This window comes from Podarcis liolepis, assembly GCF_965112155.1.
Source record: "Podarcis liolepis genome assembly, chromosome: 11".
Lineage (NCBI taxonomy): Eukaryota > Metazoa > Chordata > Lepidosauria > Squamata > Lacertidae > Podarcis > Podarcis liolepis.
The window spans coordinates 4,117,943-4,136,083 of record NC_139565.1 but is presented as its reverse complement, the minus strand read 5'-3'; the positions used below and the strand labels follow the sequence as shown (position 1 = coordinate 4,136,083).

The 18,141-nt window shown below is 41.3% G+C and overlaps 1 protein-coding gene across 3 annotated transcripts in view; it reads left to right on the top strand.

The window, feature by feature from the left end:
• LOC310688460 (guanine nucleotide-binding protein G(q) subunit alpha) overlaps positions 1–18,141 on the top strand; it is a 94,024-nt gene that overhangs the window by 57,628 nt on the left and 18,255 nt on the right. For all 3 annotated transcript variants that reach the window (XM_083465021.1, XM_083465019.1, XM_083465020.1), the window contains one exon: positions 7,221–7,375. In XM_083465021.1, coding sequence (XP_083321147.1) covers positions 7,221–7,375 — 155 coding nt within the window. The remainder of the gene's footprint in view (positions 1–7,220; positions 7,376–18,141) is intronic.

The window sequence follows — 18,141 nt, the reverse complement described above, 5'->3', positions numbered from 1 at the left end:
TCTGGCCCTGGTGTCTTCTCCTTTTTTAACCTTTATCTTTATGCCTGTATGTATGTATGTATGTCCGGGATTTTGTTTTCTGTGGGCACCCTCAGGAGAGAATGATGGAGAAACAGAGCCTATGATTTTCAACTGTAATTGTTTTAAGAAATAATTAAATTAACACTTCTGCTGGCTGAGCTAACAGCTTCACTGAAAGGTGTATGCAAAAAAAATTAGCCAGCATTTCCAGTTTGAAGCTAGCCAGGCTTTGAAGCCAGCAAGTGTTTAAATACAACCAAATGAGGGGTAAGTACCGTATTTTTTGCTCTATAAGACTCACTTTTTCCCTCCTAAAAAGTAAGGGGAAATGTGTGTGCATCTTATGGAGCGAATGCAGGCTGCGCAGCTATCCCAGAAGCCAGAACAGCAAGAGGGATTGTTGCTTTCACTGCGCAGCGATCCCTCTTGCTGCTCTGGCTTCTGGGATTCAGAATATTTTTTTTCTTGTTTTCCTCCTCCGAAAACTAGGTGCGTCTTGTGGTCTGGTGCGTCTTATAAAGCGGAAAATACGGTCGCTGATACTTCCCAGGGGATGGTGGACTTTTCACCCACAACAAATTACTTGTATTGATAAGTTGTCCGTCTTCGCTCTCCAAGAGCCTTCCCCAACCTGGTTGGGCTTCAGCTTCCATTTGCCCCAACCAGCTTGGGAAGTTAATGGAAGTTGTAGTACAAAGCATCTAAAATACGCTACTTTTAAACACAATGAAAATGGCACAATGTCTTTTCTTCAAATTAAAGGCATCCCCAGGGGTCTACCTGAATGGCTCAAAGCATTTCAGTTTTTCATATCAGCTTTTCAAGTTAAACATCTCACCGGTTAATATGAACCCTCCCCCCAAAAATACTGGCCCAGTCACAGATTTGAACAGCTGTTTTTTCCCATTCAGTGTTTCTAAAAGTTGGAGAACTTGTCTATCTCACCAAAGAGATTTTCTTTACTAAATTTCATACATATAGGGTAATTTTAATCTATTTTATAAGGAATGGAATGTACAGATTTTTAAATGGTAGAATACTTAAAACAACAACAACCATCTCTCTGCCATATGCATTAAGCTAAGGGAGTGTTTTTATAGTTTTCATTTTTCCTGCCTGCTGGGCGCTTACCTCTCACTCCTTTGGTGAAACTTTCCCTCCTTGAATCCACTTCCTCCCCAGCCCAGGATAAGGGGGGTCAGAGCACCCGGAGTCTTATGATGCTCCCAGTCTTTTTAGCTATTCAACAAGCAGCAGGTGGCAGCAGACCTGTGTCTTTTTTCAACACAGGTCTGTATTAATAACATGTGACGCCAAGGGGCAGGTGCAATTTAATGTCCTCTGAGCTCAGTTCTGGTTAGGGCATCAATTTGCGAGAGAAATGGGAGATGGATTGTGGTGGAGTGAAGTAGCAGGCGGGGGGGGGGGGGAGCTCAGCATCCCTGCAGCACACGGTTACAAGCAGGGTGGATTTGATTTAAATCACTAGTCAGTAAGACTTGATTTAAATCATTTTTTTTTACAGAAAGACTCATTCTTGCTGGTATAATCTTAATATTTACAACCAGATGAAGGTTTCGTTTCTGGAATAATAAATTTTCAGAGTAGTTTTTACAGTTATATCAAAAATTACTGACTTGCGCAATTACAGTGCTACCTCGCGTTACGAACTTAATTCATTTTGGAGGTCCATTCTTAACCCCAAACCGTTCTTAACCTGAGGCACACTCTTGCTAATGGGGCCGCTGCGCGATTTCCATTCTCATCCTGGAGCAAAGTTCAACTACTTCCGGGTTAGCGGAGTTTGTAACCCAAGGTGTTTGTAACCCGAGGTTACAAACCCGAGGTACCACTGTATTACACAAAGATCCCAAGACCTGTGGAGTATTCTGCTCACAAGACTGCACTATCATTTTTACTGCTTCACACTTGGCTACTTGTGCAGATCTATTCCACTCCAAACAATCTATTCATTGAACCTCTTGGAACTTAGCATTTAAGAGATATGGGGTTGATTCTGTGTATATAAATTTGCAAAGGAACAATGGGTTTAAATTTTTCCCCTCAACTCTATATGTTTATTTTATAACATTTTTCCTGAGAAAAAGGCATGTTATCTCTGCAGACACAAATTCACACTTTTGAGAACTGCAACAACAAGCACCTGTGATACTATCATCTTGTTAGAAAAACTGCCCCAAATAATCTTACAGAAACCTCTGGAAGAACATGACACTGTGAATGGATTAATGGAATTCATTTACCAAAACATTTAAACATTGCATATAAAGTCTCATGTTACATAATTAAAAGCAAATCTTTATTTCCTGGACTATAATGTAACTTAAATAGAAAACTAACTTTAGAAAGAATTTTCTTCCAAAAGCATTTTATTTTTAAAAAAATCCAATTAGAATTTTTAAAAATCTGATTTAAATTTTAAAAAAATCTGATTTTTTATTTTTTATTAAAAAATCATTGATTTTCACCCACCCTGGTTACACTCCTTTCCTCTCTCCCATGTTACATATATTTGGAACAGGCCCATGTTAACAGGAAGATATTTTGTGCTTTATGTTGGCCATTGTGACTATTTTATATTCTTATATCTGGCATATTTCCTCGCTCTAGTGCACCTCTAAGCTTTATTCCATGCCCTCTTAACAGACTCTGCATTTCAGATGCTGATAATACTGTAAGTCCTGGAATTTTTGCATTTAGCTAATGTCTGGCATCATGGCACTAGTGCGCAGCAGCTCAGCAGGAAAGCACATGTCTTGCGTGCGAAAGGTCCCAGGTTCAGTCTTTGGCATCTCAGGCATGAGTAGGAAAGACTCCCGCCTGGAACTTTGGAGAATCGCTGCCAAACATTGAAGACAGCACTGTACAAATGAACTGATTCCTATGTTCACAAGAGACCTTTGATTAAAATAAAGGACTTAACTCCCATTCCTGTGGCTTACAAAAATGGATGTGCCATCATTTTTATAACGTCAAATGTTTAATTACAGTGGTGCCTCGCAAGACGAAATTAATCCGTTCTGCGAGTTTCTTCGTCTTGCGGATTTTTTCGTCTTGCGAAGCACGGATGCACCCTGGTACTGTATTATAATGGGATAGCGGGCAAAGCACAAAGCGGGTCGCTCCCCAGCAGGAGGAGTTTCCCCAGCCTGGAGGATCTGTTGCCGGGAAGAGGCAAAGACACCCCCTCCCACCTCCCCACAAAAACAGCCCCCCTTCCTCTGTCGCCAAGCCTTGCCGCGTCTTTGCTCCACCAAACCGCGTCCCACATCAAAGCCCCAGCGCTCCCTCTCTCTCCACGAGGTGCCAAAGGAAGTTCGAGCCCAGGAACCGAGGGCGGACGCACGAAGCGCCCGGCCCGGACTCTCCCTTGCTCCCCCCGTTACCTTGCGCCACGCCGCCGGGCTCCCCACAGTCTCGGCAGCTGCTCCGGGCTTCTTCCCACCCCCGCAAAGGTGCCTTCGCTGCGGCCTAAGCACAGTCGATGCCTCCTCCTCCTCCTCCTCCTTGGTCTTCCTCCTCCTGCCTTCGCGCAGTTATGACAAAATGGAGCAGCCACGTGGGGAGGGAGAGAGAGAGAGAGAGGCAGAGGCGGCGCAGAGACCCAGCCAGATCCGCTGGATCCCAGCCCACCTGCCTCCTCTGTGCCCTCTCCAGAAGAGGATCCCTCTGGAAAAGGTAGGTCGCTCCCTCGCTCGCTCCCTGCCAGCCCAGTTCCCGCTTCAAAAGGAAACAAACTCGCAAGACGTTTTGTCTTGCGAAGCAAGCCCATAGGGAAATTCGTCTAACGAAGCACCTCAAAAAATGAAAAACTCTTTCGTCTTGCGAGTTTTTCGTCTTCCGAGGCATTTGTCTTGCGAGGTACCACTGTACTGGAAACCATGGCTTCCCATAGTGAGGAACTTACCAGCATTTTCTTGCTATGGCTGGTTCTGTATCTGTTCTGTTCTCACTTGAATGTTTAGTCTTTCATTTCACAACTACAGAATTGTAGATTTCATCAGCTGCAGATCTTTGATCTACAATTGTAACGGCTAGATCTTACTAGAAATATTCCTCTGTGCTGAGCATTTGCTGATATCATTTAATATTACAGCGAGTGCATTAACAAGTCCCCAGTTCTTAAGATCTGTTTGCAGATATTGTGGAAAGATACTGATGGATATACAGGCAGCATACGTTTTAGGTCCATCCAATATTGGTGTAACTACGCATGTACACATTGCACTGAACCCAGAAGTGACCCAAAAATATTACAAAAACATCCCAGAAAGGGGCGGGGGAGCAGAATGGGGTGTTTGCCGGCTTTTTCAATAGGTGTTACGGTTGCACACAATTTCAGACAAGCATGCAGTGACTCAGAATGCAACCCGTTTGCAAATGGGATATTGCCCATAGTCTGCCCATTTTTGTTATATGCATCACAATCGGACTTAATGTTTATAACTTTTCCTTTTTAAAAAAGAGAACAACTGCCAAGGATACTTTATTGTCTATTTATTGACATTTCTCTTTTAAGCAGTCACCTTTTTTTGCGTGTTGCAGATTTCACTAATGATCCTTGGCAATATTTGAATAAATTAGTCTGTGTACTTTTCAGGGGAAAGTGCATTATCTGACTATGTTCATTATTAACGTACAGCAATATATGCTTGCTGAGATATTAACTACTCATGATAGTAGCTAATTGGCTAATGATCAAATTCTACCATAAAACAGTTTAATTACAGTTAGGAAAAGGTACGTTGTACATTGAAATAAATACAAAAATCATAGTAACTTGTATTGTGCATCTTGCGATTGAACAGCAAAAGGTAACGGATTAAAAACAGTGTCTCAAGTTCCATACTTATTGCCGTTCCTTCCTCCAATGTGTGCATATTGTTAGGCATGTATTCAAATTACACTGCTCAATAGGGGTTGAGCTGTTTGTCCCAAAGAGTGCATCAGTATTTCTAGACAAGTGAGCCACTTGGACTGTATTGCTCTTACTGTAATGATGAAGACCAGGACTAGCTGGTTCTAATAGCTACACATAGGAATGAACCTTTTAATTCTTGCACCAGTAACTTCCCCTTATTTTATAGTTCCAGGTAGCATCAATGAATACAGTGGTGCCTCGCAAGACAAAATTAATCCCTTCCGAGCGTCTCTTCGTCTAGCGTTTTTTTCGTCTTGCGAAGCAACCCTATTAGCGGATTAGCGCTATTAGCGGTTTAGCGGCTATTAAAGGCTTAGCGGCTATTAAAGGCTTAGCGGATTAGCGGCTAAAAGGCTATTAGCGGCTTAGTGGCTTAGAAAAAGGGGGGAGCGGGGAAAAATCGGAACACTCGCAAGACGTTTTCGTCTTGCAAAGCAAGCCCATAGGGAAATTTGTCTTGCCAAGCAGCTCAAAAACGGAAAACCCTTTTGTCTAGCGGGTTTTCCGTCTTGCGAGGCATTCGTCTTGCGGGGCACCACTGTATAACTATTGGAAGCCGGTTGCACAAAGCTAGTGTTATACAGTGGTGCCCTGCAAGATGAATGCCTCGCAAGACAGAAAACTCGCTAGACGAAAGAGTTTTCCGTTTTGGAGGTGCTTTGCAAAACGAATTTCCTATGGGCTTGCTTCGCAAGACGACAATGTATTGCGAGTTCCTGCGGGTTTTTCCCCCTTCCCCCCCTTTTTCTAAGCCGCTAAGCCACTTATCAGCTGATCCGATCAGCAGATAAGCCGCTAAAAGCCGCTAATAGCGCTAATCCGCTAATCCGTCAATGGGCTTGCTTCGCAAGACGAAAAAACCGCTAGACGAAGAGAATCACAGAACGGATTCTTTTCGTCTTGCGAGGCACCACTGTATAAGCAGAAGGCATGGTGCTATTTGGCTGTTATTGCAAGATGTTGTGCAATCTTTTGGTTAAATGTTAGTAGACATTCATTAGACTTCACGAGTAACTGCTGATTCCCCCAGCTTCCCATGTCTGACCTAAATTTTAACACCTGGTAGACTATATGGACTTACTGAAAAGGTTTTTCAGTAATGCAGTCTGCTTGCTTAAAGAAAATATAACTTCCTTAGCTTGAAACTATGCTGTTTCTTTGGCTACTTCAAACAGGAACTGAAAATTAAAATTTGAGCCTTTGAATTGTTTGTTTAGCAATGTCTGATAGCTAAGCAAACAAAGAAGGGGATTTTCCACATTGTGTTGTCAATTCCAGACAGTTCCCTATAAGCAAGTATTGAGTATAGTGAATTGAGTCAAGGATAATTCACTTTCTGCACGAGCAAGTGAAGGTCATGTACATCATTTTGACAAAGCTCATTTGGTTGGCACAGAGAGCAGAAGAGCTGCTTCTTCATATTATCTTAGGTGAACATAAGACAAACGTGTGTGATCAGGCCAATGTCCAGCATCCTGTTCTTACAGTAGCCAACTGTGGGATTCTTGATTTTAAAGCCAGTTAAAATGTTTTACTTTTATATTAGATGAATTGACGTTGACATTTTCCCAGTTATATGAAGAATAAAATAATACGATTCCCTCATGCTCCCAATAATCTACTGGAGGTTTATATCCAACATAACACTATTTTTGTAGTGTATTTTATATTTATTAACTTTTGATTTGTTAACATACGTTTATTATAGCTTTCATAGATGCTACTGTAGTATTGCTAATGAATTAGTGAATATAAGTATTTTCAGATACAGTTTAATATTAGCAGGTCTTCATCTTGCACCCCAGCTTCCACCTAGTTAGAATGTCCGCACACCTTTGCTCTGTCCAAATTACCAGTACTCTGATTGTCAGCCAACAATCACTTCTCTTTTTCTATTCTACTTCCTTCTGTGACTCACACTCGCATCTCAATATCCTGAGTGCTGTCATTGCCTTCTGATAAGTGTCACACCCCAAAGTCAAATTCGACTGCACTTAATCTTCCAGGGGTCCTTTTCCTTTACCCATTTTACCTTCCAGAAAGTACTTAAAAAAAAAAACAAAACATACTTACCACATATTTTCAAAAAGAAGTCTGACCGTATGTCTAGGAAACTTCATTTCCAAATGTTCTTATCAACACATTATGCGTGTGTGTGTGTGTGTGTGTGTGTGTGTAAGTAAGTAACCTAATATATATTTTGTTCAATGTGTCTAATGCACTTAAATGTAATCGGATTTTGTTTTTATTATTATAGGCTAATGCGCAGCTAGTTCGAGACGTTGACATAGAGAAAGTGTGCTCATTTGAGAACCCTTATGTAGATGCAATAAGGTATTTATGGAATGACCCTGGAATCCAAGAATGCTATGACAGGCGGCGAGAGTATCAATTGTCAGATTCTACTAAATAGTAAGTATAAACGGGAAGATGTTTTGGATAGTAATGCTTTAGACATATCTCATGGACAGCTGTTTTTCAAGAATTATTTGAGGTGTCCAGTCACTGGGAATCTTAGTTGTTCAAACTTCCTTTCTATCTGAATTAAGATACATACCTTGTTTTATTTTAGGATAATGTATACCACTACTGATAATATACTTAGTTTATAAATGTACATGTACTCCACTGTCTTACCTCATAGAGTTTGATGAAAACTGGCATCCTGAGATTGTAAGCAGTGTGTGTGTGTGTGTGTGTGTGTGTGTGTGTAGCTACACACACTAGTAATGAACTGTAAGCCTGATACAGGCACACACAATTTTTTGTCACTTACCCAGAATTTTTGGCAGCAGCATAAAGAGAAAAAAACACACAACTAGATTAGATGATTTGCTACCATTTCTGCTTCCTGTGTCTTGTTGGTGACAATATCGGCCACTGCACAGCAGTGATACCTACCTCCAACAGCTGCAGCACAATGCTCTTCCCAGGAAATCATATGAAGAAAGATCAGGGAGAGGGGGGTGATTAACTCCTCATCTCAGCTGATCTGCATGGATCAGGCGAGGAGAAGGGACTGCGTCCTGTGAGTAAGAAAGTGTGCATGTAGAATGTGGGATGGCCACACCCACCATGGGCACCCCCCCTCCCCGACCGTGAAAGTTAGCCACCGGTCTTTAAAGCGAAAAATAATTAAACATACCTGCCTTATACAGGTTTTAATTAGATGCTTTTCTAGAGTACTATTTTTTCCCCATTTAACACTTTATTTGAAGATTGCACAAAAATACAAAAAAAAAAAAAATAAAATACCAAAAACAGACAAGCAAAAAGAAAATGAAAACATCTATACTATACATTAGTGAAAACCAATACCATCACATATACAGTGGTACCTCGGGTTACATACGCTTCAGGTTACATAGGTTTCAGGTTACAGACTCCACTAACCCAGAAATAGTACCTCAGGTTAAGAACTTTGCTTCAGGATGAGAACAGAAATCGTTCTCCGGTGGCGCAGCAGCAGCAGGAGGCCCCATTAGCCAAAGTGGTGCTTCAGGTTAAGAACAGTTTCAGGTTAAGAATGGACCTCTGGAACGAATTAAGTACTTAACCCGAGGTACCACTGTACACCCATATGACTCCTCCCCAACTCAACATTCTGTGTAGTTATTTAATCTTATTGACATTGCGTCTTTTGAATATTATTCCTTATATATATATATTATATTTCGTCTGAATATGTACTTTACAAACTTAGTCTAGGCATATCAACATATTAACCGTAGAGCAGTGTTTTTTCATATAATCCTCAGTGCATTGCCATTCCTTCCTTTACTTCTGATTTGTCTGATGTCTTGTGGCTACTGTTAACTTTGCCAGTTCTATAAATTCACATAATTTACTTATCCATTCCTCTTTTGTTGGGATAATAACTCCTTTTCAGTTTTTTGCAAGTAATAATCTGGCTGCGGCTGTGGCATATAAAAATAGCCTTTTCTTATCCTGTGGGATGTCTTTCCCCCAAAATGCCTAATAGGCATGCCTCTGGTTTCTTTTCAATAGAAATTTTAACTCTTCATGAATAGATCCTCAGAAATTTTTAATTTTTTCACAGCCCCACCATGCATGCATCATTGTCCCCTCAGCTTTATTACATTTCCAATATAAATTGTTTTTTAATTTATATATCTTTGTGAGTTTGGAAGGTAGGTGTCAAATATCACCTGTAGCACATTTTCATTAAATTCTCTTTAATAGTAGTGTTGTTGTTGTTGTTGTTTAGTCGTGTCCGACTCTTCGTGACCCCATAGACCAGAGCATGCCAAGCACTCCTGTCTTCCACTGTCTCCCACAGTTTAATAGTGTAACTGGCAGTAAAGCGTATATCCGACCTCCAAAGCCTTTCCCACTGTTCTGTATATATTGTGTGGCCGATATCTTGCGCCCATTTGACCATAACTTCTTTTATTTCCTTGTCTTTTAAGTCCCATTCCAATTATAGGTCATAAGTTTTGGACAACAATTTCTTATTATTTTTTAGTATTGCTTTTTGTAATTTAAATTCTTCTTTCCTGAACCCTATTTTTTAATCTGAATTAAATACATTATTTAATTGATGATATTGAAGCCAAACAGTGAGGTGATGTCTTACCTCCTCAAATGTTTTGAGCTTTAATTGTCCCTGATCATCTTTTAATAATTGACTATAGTTTGCCCAGTTACTTTCCATATTTAGTTTTTTAACTGTGAATGCCTCTAGCGGGGACAGCCACCATGGCGTTTTTGGTTCTACTTGTTATGTACTGAAGTTCGCACCTGGGCCAGCAGTGGGATACTGTAGATAGTTGCAAATAAGGGATTGAAAGTGACGTTCAGTGATTGGATAGTTTTAGAAAGTTTTAGAAAGTTGTTACAGTAACGTTGTACTGGAGCTCTATATAAGTAGGCTGACTGAACCCTTCAGTTCAGTTCTGTCCTGGCCTGTGAATATACAAGAGCTGTTTGGAGAATCGCTGTGTCGTCTGATATGTTCACCCACAATTTAACAGTAGTAATTGTTGATATCTGGTCCACACCTTATATAGAGCATTCTTTACTATGTGATTAGTAAATCCTTTGTGAACTTTCACCTGTTTGTAGCCAAGGTAGGCATGCCACCCGCTTTTCTGGAATACTTTTGACTATAATAATATTACTTGATAATTAGTTTTCCTTGCCCAGCTGCCACACATAAACGTCTTCCCCATACCTACTCATCCTTTCCTTACCAGGCCTATCTTTGCCTGTCTTGTACTGAATTCTAAAAAACTGAATTCTAAAACGCACAAAAACACACACACAACCGTGAAGACTAAAATTAAATTTAAAATACTTTAATTACTAGAAGCATTTTTTGATCTTGGTACTTTTAAGCTGCCCGAAGACCATATATTTCTGTTTTTCAAATTGTGTTCAAGTGTTTATTCTAAATGTAGTTGTTCATTTTAGTTGTTATGGATGATGAAAAATCTTAATATATTAGTGATGCAGGAGGGAAGGGGATAAAATAAAATTTGTCTGACCTCATGTTTCCAATATACAGTAGTACCTTGGTTGTTGAACGGAATCTGTTTTGGAAGTTGCTCCGACTTCCGCAAACATTCAACAATCAATATGTGGCTTCCGATTGGCTGCAGGAGCTTCCTGCACTCAATCAGAAGCCACGGAAACCGCGTCAAACATTTGGCTTCCAAAGAACGTTCACAAACTGGAACACTCACTTCTGGATTTGCAGCGTTCAGGATCCAAAACGTTCAAGTCACAAGGTGTTCAGGATCCAAGGTACGACTATACATCTAATACAATGCAATACAAATCACAATAAGGAAACAATATAATTTAGTGTATTTAGGAGTGAAATCCTATGCAGGTCTATGAATACGTTTCTTAGGGTTGGACTATAAACTACTCCCAGCTCGGATTGAAACTCCTCCCTTGTCCCCAAGAATCCCAAATAGGACAAGAAGAACCCTATTTCGGGGCCCAAAATAGCAGTGTTTCTCTTAAGAGACGGGAATGCACTGTAAGATTCTGTCCCTGTTTTTACTTATTTGTATGGAAAACTCAAGGTGGCATTGCTTCAGCTAAATAACTGCTGAATATAAACCACAGCAGCTTCTCCCCTCAGTCTTTGCTGCGTGGTCAAAGTTGCGCATCAGAATGATCTCATCTTTGATGTAGAAGAATCCGCAGACATAGAATCTGCAGTGTTGAAAATGACCAGAAATGATGGATTGGAGCATGTCCTCCCACACCCTAATTAGATTTTCTAGGCAATGTGTTGTAGTCAAATGATGTACCTATTTTAACTTACAATTATATAACATCAGCTTGCATCATTGTTGTGACAAATGTGGTAAAAACTGTATGATTTTATAAAGCCATTTAAACTACCTGATTACTGAGTGTAAAAAAGACTATCTCAGTGTGGTGCAAATTTTTAGCGGCTTTCCTACTCAAAGTTTTACACACACATAGAGTTACAGTTGTTTCTGATACAGAACAGAGTAGCAAAGGAAGCTGTAATCTTCAATAGGAAAAGATCTAAGTACAATGGTACCTCCGGTTACGAACTTAATTCGTTCCGGAGGTCTGTTTGTAACCCGGAACCGTTCTTAACACTAATGGCGCCTCCTGCTGCTGCTGCACCGCTGGCACGCAACTTCCTCTCGCAACCCAGGGCCAAGTTCACAGCAAGGAGCATCTACTTCCGGGTTAGCAGAGCTCGTAACCCGAAGCATTGGTAAGGGGGACGGTACGTAACACGAGATATCATTGTACACGTGCCCAGTGACACTCTTCAATTTTCTCCTCTGAAAGACTGCCCCTCTTCCCAGTTCTTCTGTACTGCCAATCATTTTAGAAACACTTATGGGGTAGAAATCCCCCCACCCTATGCTAAAGTTGTTTATGTATGTAACAACAGCAGCTGGGATTCTATATGCACAGAAATGGAAGGAAGAAGAAGTTCCAACAAAAGAACAGTGGTTAAGTTAGATAATGGGCTATGCAGAACTGACAAAACATAAAGCAAAATTAAAATAATCTAATGGTGAGTGTTGTATAGAAGAATAGATGCCTTTTTCAGACTATTTAAAGAAAGGTTATAGTATGATGAACTTGCTAGCAGGACTTGAGCTATGAGCATCAGAAGTAATTAGATCATAATACTGTGGTTATGATTTGATAGATAGAAAATAGGGTGCAGCAAAAGCAGAGAAACAACTCCATGGAAAAAGGGGTGGGAAGTTGACAAAAATAAGAGGAAGGAGAAAGCTGTTTTGACTGTATTTGTAAAACATGTTGAAAATTAAAACATAATGAGAAAATAAAATTGTTTTTGACTAGTGCCTAAAAACAGATGGTGATGGCACCAACGTGCCTCCCTGGTTGAAGCATTCCACAAATGTGGAGCGACCACTGGGAAGACCTGTTCTCATGTGACCACCCCACCCCTCTCGGAGGTGGCACACGGAGAAGGACCTTAATAGGCTTTCAAATAGAACAGGGATCCACTCGCCTCTTCAGGATACCACTGACTTGCACTTCCTACAAGGCTCCTGACAAGTCCCAAAGAAAGCATTACTTAGGCGCAGGTGAACAGGAAAGAAAGAAAAGAAAGGAACAGCCCATACTGAAGAAATCTAGTTCCTGCAGTGATCCAAGGGCTTGAAACATCTTGGGAAATCTTAACACAGAGCAGCCTCTGGGTACATTATAATGAGCTGTCACAATATCATTTTCCCACCGGACTTTACGTTACCCCTTTTGTTAGAGCTGGTTTCCCCACTTGTTAAGTTTTCTAGTCCTTCAGGAGGCTGCTCTATGTTAAGCTTTACTTAACTTTACTTTCATAAACATAAACAATCACATGCTTATTCAAACATGGGTATGTTCCCATTTGAATTGTTGATTGAAGTCTTCTTAGACTTATAAACAAAACTGCGTTGAGACTTGCACCAGAGTTTTACCTCACTCAGGCCTTACAATTGGGAAAGGTTTTTATTTTCACCTCAGCAGTATTTTCTTTGTTCCTTACAGAGAGCTCCTGCACAGGTTTCTCCCTATTAACATTTAGGGATCTTTCTCTGTCTGTTTCAAATCTGACAGATCACGCTGACACAACACTATCCTCAGCAGTATCCTGAAAACATCCTCTCTTAGCAGCCATTGTCCCTCACACACATGCACAGAGAGAGCAGAAAACAGTTAAAAAATAACAGTTACTGGAATAACAGTCACAACAGAATGAAATACCTCTCTCTGTGATTCAGTCAGCCAAAAACATAAGAGCAACTGCCGGGGCGGGGGACGGACCCATGTTAAAAGTACCCAGTAATTTAGCATAAGTAAACATCCGCATTTCAGGAAATTATATCATTATCCTTAACAGATACTTGCATTAGAGATGGCTAGAGCTTTGGTGGATCAGTTTGACAGGCATGTTATGCTATGATTGAGAACTACCTATCATCACATCTACTACTGAGAGGTCTTTGGTAGAAATCACTGGTGCTTCCTTTGATGGGCGGACACCACATGAACGGCACTTCCTCCCTCTGTGCTCATTGCTCAGGTCAAAGCCAAAAGAGACGCACAGCCCCTGTACATTTGCAGAGTTCCAGCTGAACCGAACTTAGTAACATTTACCGTATTTTTCGCTCTATAAGACACACCAGACCACAAGACGCACCTAGTTTTGGGAGGAGGAAAACAAGAAAAAAATATTCTGAATCCCAGAAGCCAGAACAGCAAGAGGGATCGCTGCGCAGTGAAAGCAACAATCCCCTGTTCTGGCTTCTGGGATAGCTGCACAGCCTGCATTCGCTCCATAAGATGCACACACATTTCCCCTTACGGTTTAGGAGGGAAAAAGTGAGTCTTATAGAGCAAAAAATACAGAAAATGCACATGGAAGACTGCTAGCTAAAGCCATTGTTGCTAACTATCTACATTCACAGAACCCATTTTATATCAGCTTGTCTGTGAGGAAATCTTTTGTGTCAGCTGTGGAATCCCAGCACATTCGGGAGGATTCTTGAGGTATGGGCCAGGACAAGGATGGCAAAGTGATGGGCTTGTACAGTAGATGCTAATGGACTACATCTTGCCTTGTCTGTGACCATTGGCAGTGCTAGCTGAGGTTGATGGAAGTTGTAGTCCAGTAGCATCTGGTTCCCCATGTATTTCTCTAGCCCATTCTGTTCACCCAGGGACTAACCAGGCCAGCTTGGCCTCACCCTTGCTTTTATTACTTGGAAGTGCATTCATGAACATAGCCTGTTCTTCCCTGCATGTTGCAGATGAAGTTTGGTTGGGATGGGTAAGCTGTACTACATTATCTTGGAGGGAGGCTTACAAGGACCCCTGGGGTTCTCTGGAAAACTGCTTAGGTGGCGGCTTGCCCTTGCATTTTGCCTGTGTAGTGCTATAAGGCAACTTTTATTCTGATAGTGCCGCATAACTAATAATATGCATGCTACAAAACCTGTAATAAGATCTTTAATCCTTTGTGAATGCTGAAATTTATGTTTGGGTGTAGCACTAAAGGAGACTTACTCAAAAGTCATGACCTTCAACTTTGAGACAAGAAATCTCATTGACTGTTGTGGTTAAGAACTGACACTCTTCGTTTGCATAATTTATACTTGCAGTAATGCTCTCTAATGTTTTTCCTGGAAATTCTCATTAGACTTAGAATAATTCAGGCACCTTTGAAAGCTGTGCGGCACGCATTCTCTCTCTCTCTCTCTCTCTCTCTCTCTCTCTCCCCTCCCCCTCCCCTCCCTCTCCTCTTCCCTCCCTACACACACACACACACACATGCATGTTTCTGGAAGGCTATTTCAGTCACTGGCTTTTTATATTTTGAGAGATACATTCAGTTAACTATTTAACCAAGAAAAAATGAAGCACGTGTGCGCGCACACATTTTTACAAATCTTTATATATGTCTAGTACAGGCCATATTTTACAAGTTAATTATAGTTGTAATTCATCTTATAAAAATAATATTAACGGGCTGCTAAGGCAATTCTGCTGGGTTGCCATAGAGATAGAGCTGAGGTGCATTACCAAGGTAATATGTGTATAACAAGCAATTGGCATCTACAGAATCCCAGTATAGCATGGATTTGCAGTGTAGTTTAGGAGATAGGAATATTGGTCACAGTTATCAGACAGATAAAAATTTCATGGAGAGTCTAGATAATATTACATTACAGTCCTTTGGATGAGGTGGGAAAGAAATGTAAATGTAAAGGGAGCCAGTGTGGTGTAGTGGTTAAGAGCGGTAGCCTCGTAATCTGGGGAACCGAGTTCGCGTCTCCGCTCCTCCACATGCAGCTGCTGGGTGACCTTGGGCCAGTCACACTTCCTTGAAGTCTCTCAGCCCCACTCACCTCACAGAGTGTTTGTTGTGGGGGAGGAAGGGAAAGGAGAATGTTAGCAGCTTTGAGACTCCTTAAAGGGAGTGAAAGGCGGGATATCAAATCCAAACTCCTCCTCCTCCTCCTCCTCTTCTTCTTCTTCTTCTTCTTCTTCTTCTTCTTCTTCTAAATTTCAAAGAGGAGATTCAAAGGCTGCCTGACAATAAGAAATTACCAACACACTCAAGAAGACTCAAGACAAGAAAGATGGGCAGCAAGTTATATTTATTAAAATTCAACAACTATAGAATCTGGCAATCATAACAATTCAATCAAAAGTAGCCAAAACCAAAATGAGATCTGGGTGGTGAGGTACATTTATGGGAAGATTCCAACTTTCCCATCTCCTGATCCAGCTGCCAGCTGCACACTCTGATCCTGCATAAAGGTCTAATGATATTCTTCCCCCTCACTGCATAGTCCTTGGGTATATGAACCTGACATGCACACCGTGACCCCGTTGGTCATCGTTCACCCCAGTGCGCCAGGCAGGCCCAAGCACCACTCTGTCAGATATTTCCCAAAATCCACTCACCCACCCGGACCAAATGCCAGTTAGCCAGATTCAAACAAAACGCCACTCCAGTCACACAGACAACACCCAACAGTGTGATGAAGTAGGCAAAAAAGATGTGACATGGGCCAATTAGTGTCACCCAGAAAATTCCTACTCGGTCACTGCAATGAAAGCAACTAGCAGAGCCCACACTGCAAAAGGGGCAGGAGGGTGGGAGCCTCAGTGAAAAGAGGGGAGAGTATGGGGTGGAGGGGGCTTAAATAGGCTGATCTCCACTTCTCCCCCATAGCGCAAGTCACCCCACGTGGTTGCCCACATTACCACTGTGGGAGAGTCCATCTCTTCTTGCATACGGGGAAGAAACAGAATTTGGTGGGGCAGTTAGCATCTTTTTTTACATTCTTGACAGAATTCACTTTATCTGGGCAGCCTTATAGCATAGCTGGATAGATTCCACTTGTTCTGAGATAATACAATTGATTAACAACCAGTTCAACAGCAGAGAGACAAAAGATAGTGGTGTCTTATAGTGTTTTTTCCAGAAATAATTGCGTGAGCTTTCCTGACTTGAATGACTTTCAACTGTCAGTTTAAGACAACAGGTGAATATATATACATACAGAATACATACGTACCTTGCTACTTTCCTAACAGAAGTTTTGATAATACTTAGGTAAGGTGAGACTCTCACATTGCCTTGTGACGGCCCTTGTTCTGATGAGAAGTTATCATAGGTTCATATATTCTAAAACCCACTTTTAAGAATTAAGCAGGTTTGTACAATCTGTGAAACCAAATATTCCAAACCAGATTTATGCATATCAAGTGCACCTTCATACAAGACTAATAGGGGATTTTTTTCAGCATGCTGAAAATGTTATTGATCATCTAGTATTCTAAAATAATGTACTTAAAAACATTATCTTTCACAGTAAAAAAAGAATTTTTTTGAAAGATCTGGAATGGATCTTTAATGTTTTCGTTTGTGTGGCCTGTGCTCAATCATCTTCCAGGTTTCTGTGTGTGCATGCTCATAACTCCTGCATTTACTGGCTGGAGGAACATGCGAGTTTGTAATCAAAGCCACAAAATTTGAGCACAGCACCCCACCATTCATGTGGAAAGGAAAACCCAGCAATCTTTAAAAGAGTGACATGTGACCAAGGGTTCAGACCACACAATCACAACTACAAACTCACTCTTAAAAATGTCATTGTCAAATGGCAACTCTAGGTTGGGAATAAAGATGATAAAAGCAAGAAGTCCTTTAAAAAGTAGCCTCCTGTGAGGAAAAACCACACATGCAGAACCCTTAGATATTTCTTCATAAAGAAAAAAATCAGTCAGAGTACCCTCATGTTTGGAAACAAAGCTTTTTATAGAACAAGAATTCTGTTCTAGAGGAGTGGGTGGGAGGAGCTATTTGGTTATGGATCCACTAACCCATCTGACCAGTGGAAAAACTGCTTTGGTTCTTGGTTTTCATCTTCTACTGTCCCCCTGCCCCCCTTGGTACGAGTGAAAAATCAGAGTGCAAGTTGTTATTTTTCAGGGTGCCAGATTATGTGGTGGGTTCTACACCTGCCCTTTCATGGGAGACTCACCAATATGAGAAATACAGTGGTACCTCTGGTTACGTACTTAATTCTTTCCGGAGGTCCATTCTTAACCTGAAACTGTTCTTGACCCGAAGCACCACTTTAGCTAATGGTGCCTCCTGCTGCCGCCGCACCACTGCTGCCCGATTTCTGTTCTCATCCTGAAGCAAAGTTCTTAACCCGAGGTACTATTTCTGGGTTAGTGGAGTCTGTAACCTGAAGCATATGTAACCTGAAGCGCCTGTAACCCGAGGTACCACTGTATGTACCTGGCATTGCGCTCTGCTGTAGAAATGAAACATGAATGTAACCCGCAAAGCAAGTCAGATACTGTTATTTCTTCCTCGTTGTGCAGTAGCCCCTCATTAGGCCTCGCTAACCTGTCTTTGATCTTGTATGAAAACTTCTGATTAGTCAAGACAGGTTGATGTGAAATGCAGGAAAGGAATGTGAACCTGTGAACGTAGTGAGCCACATCAAGAGTTTCTGAAGTGGAGGGCCTGTTTCCCAGGGGTTGCAGTGCAAAAAGGCAAGGGACATAGAGACTGGCAGCATAAGACACACTGTCTTCTTGGGCAGGCAGTTTACCTTTTTAAATGTAGGAATATAGTGAAAATGCCACACCTATATACTCTCACCCTCTACCCTGAG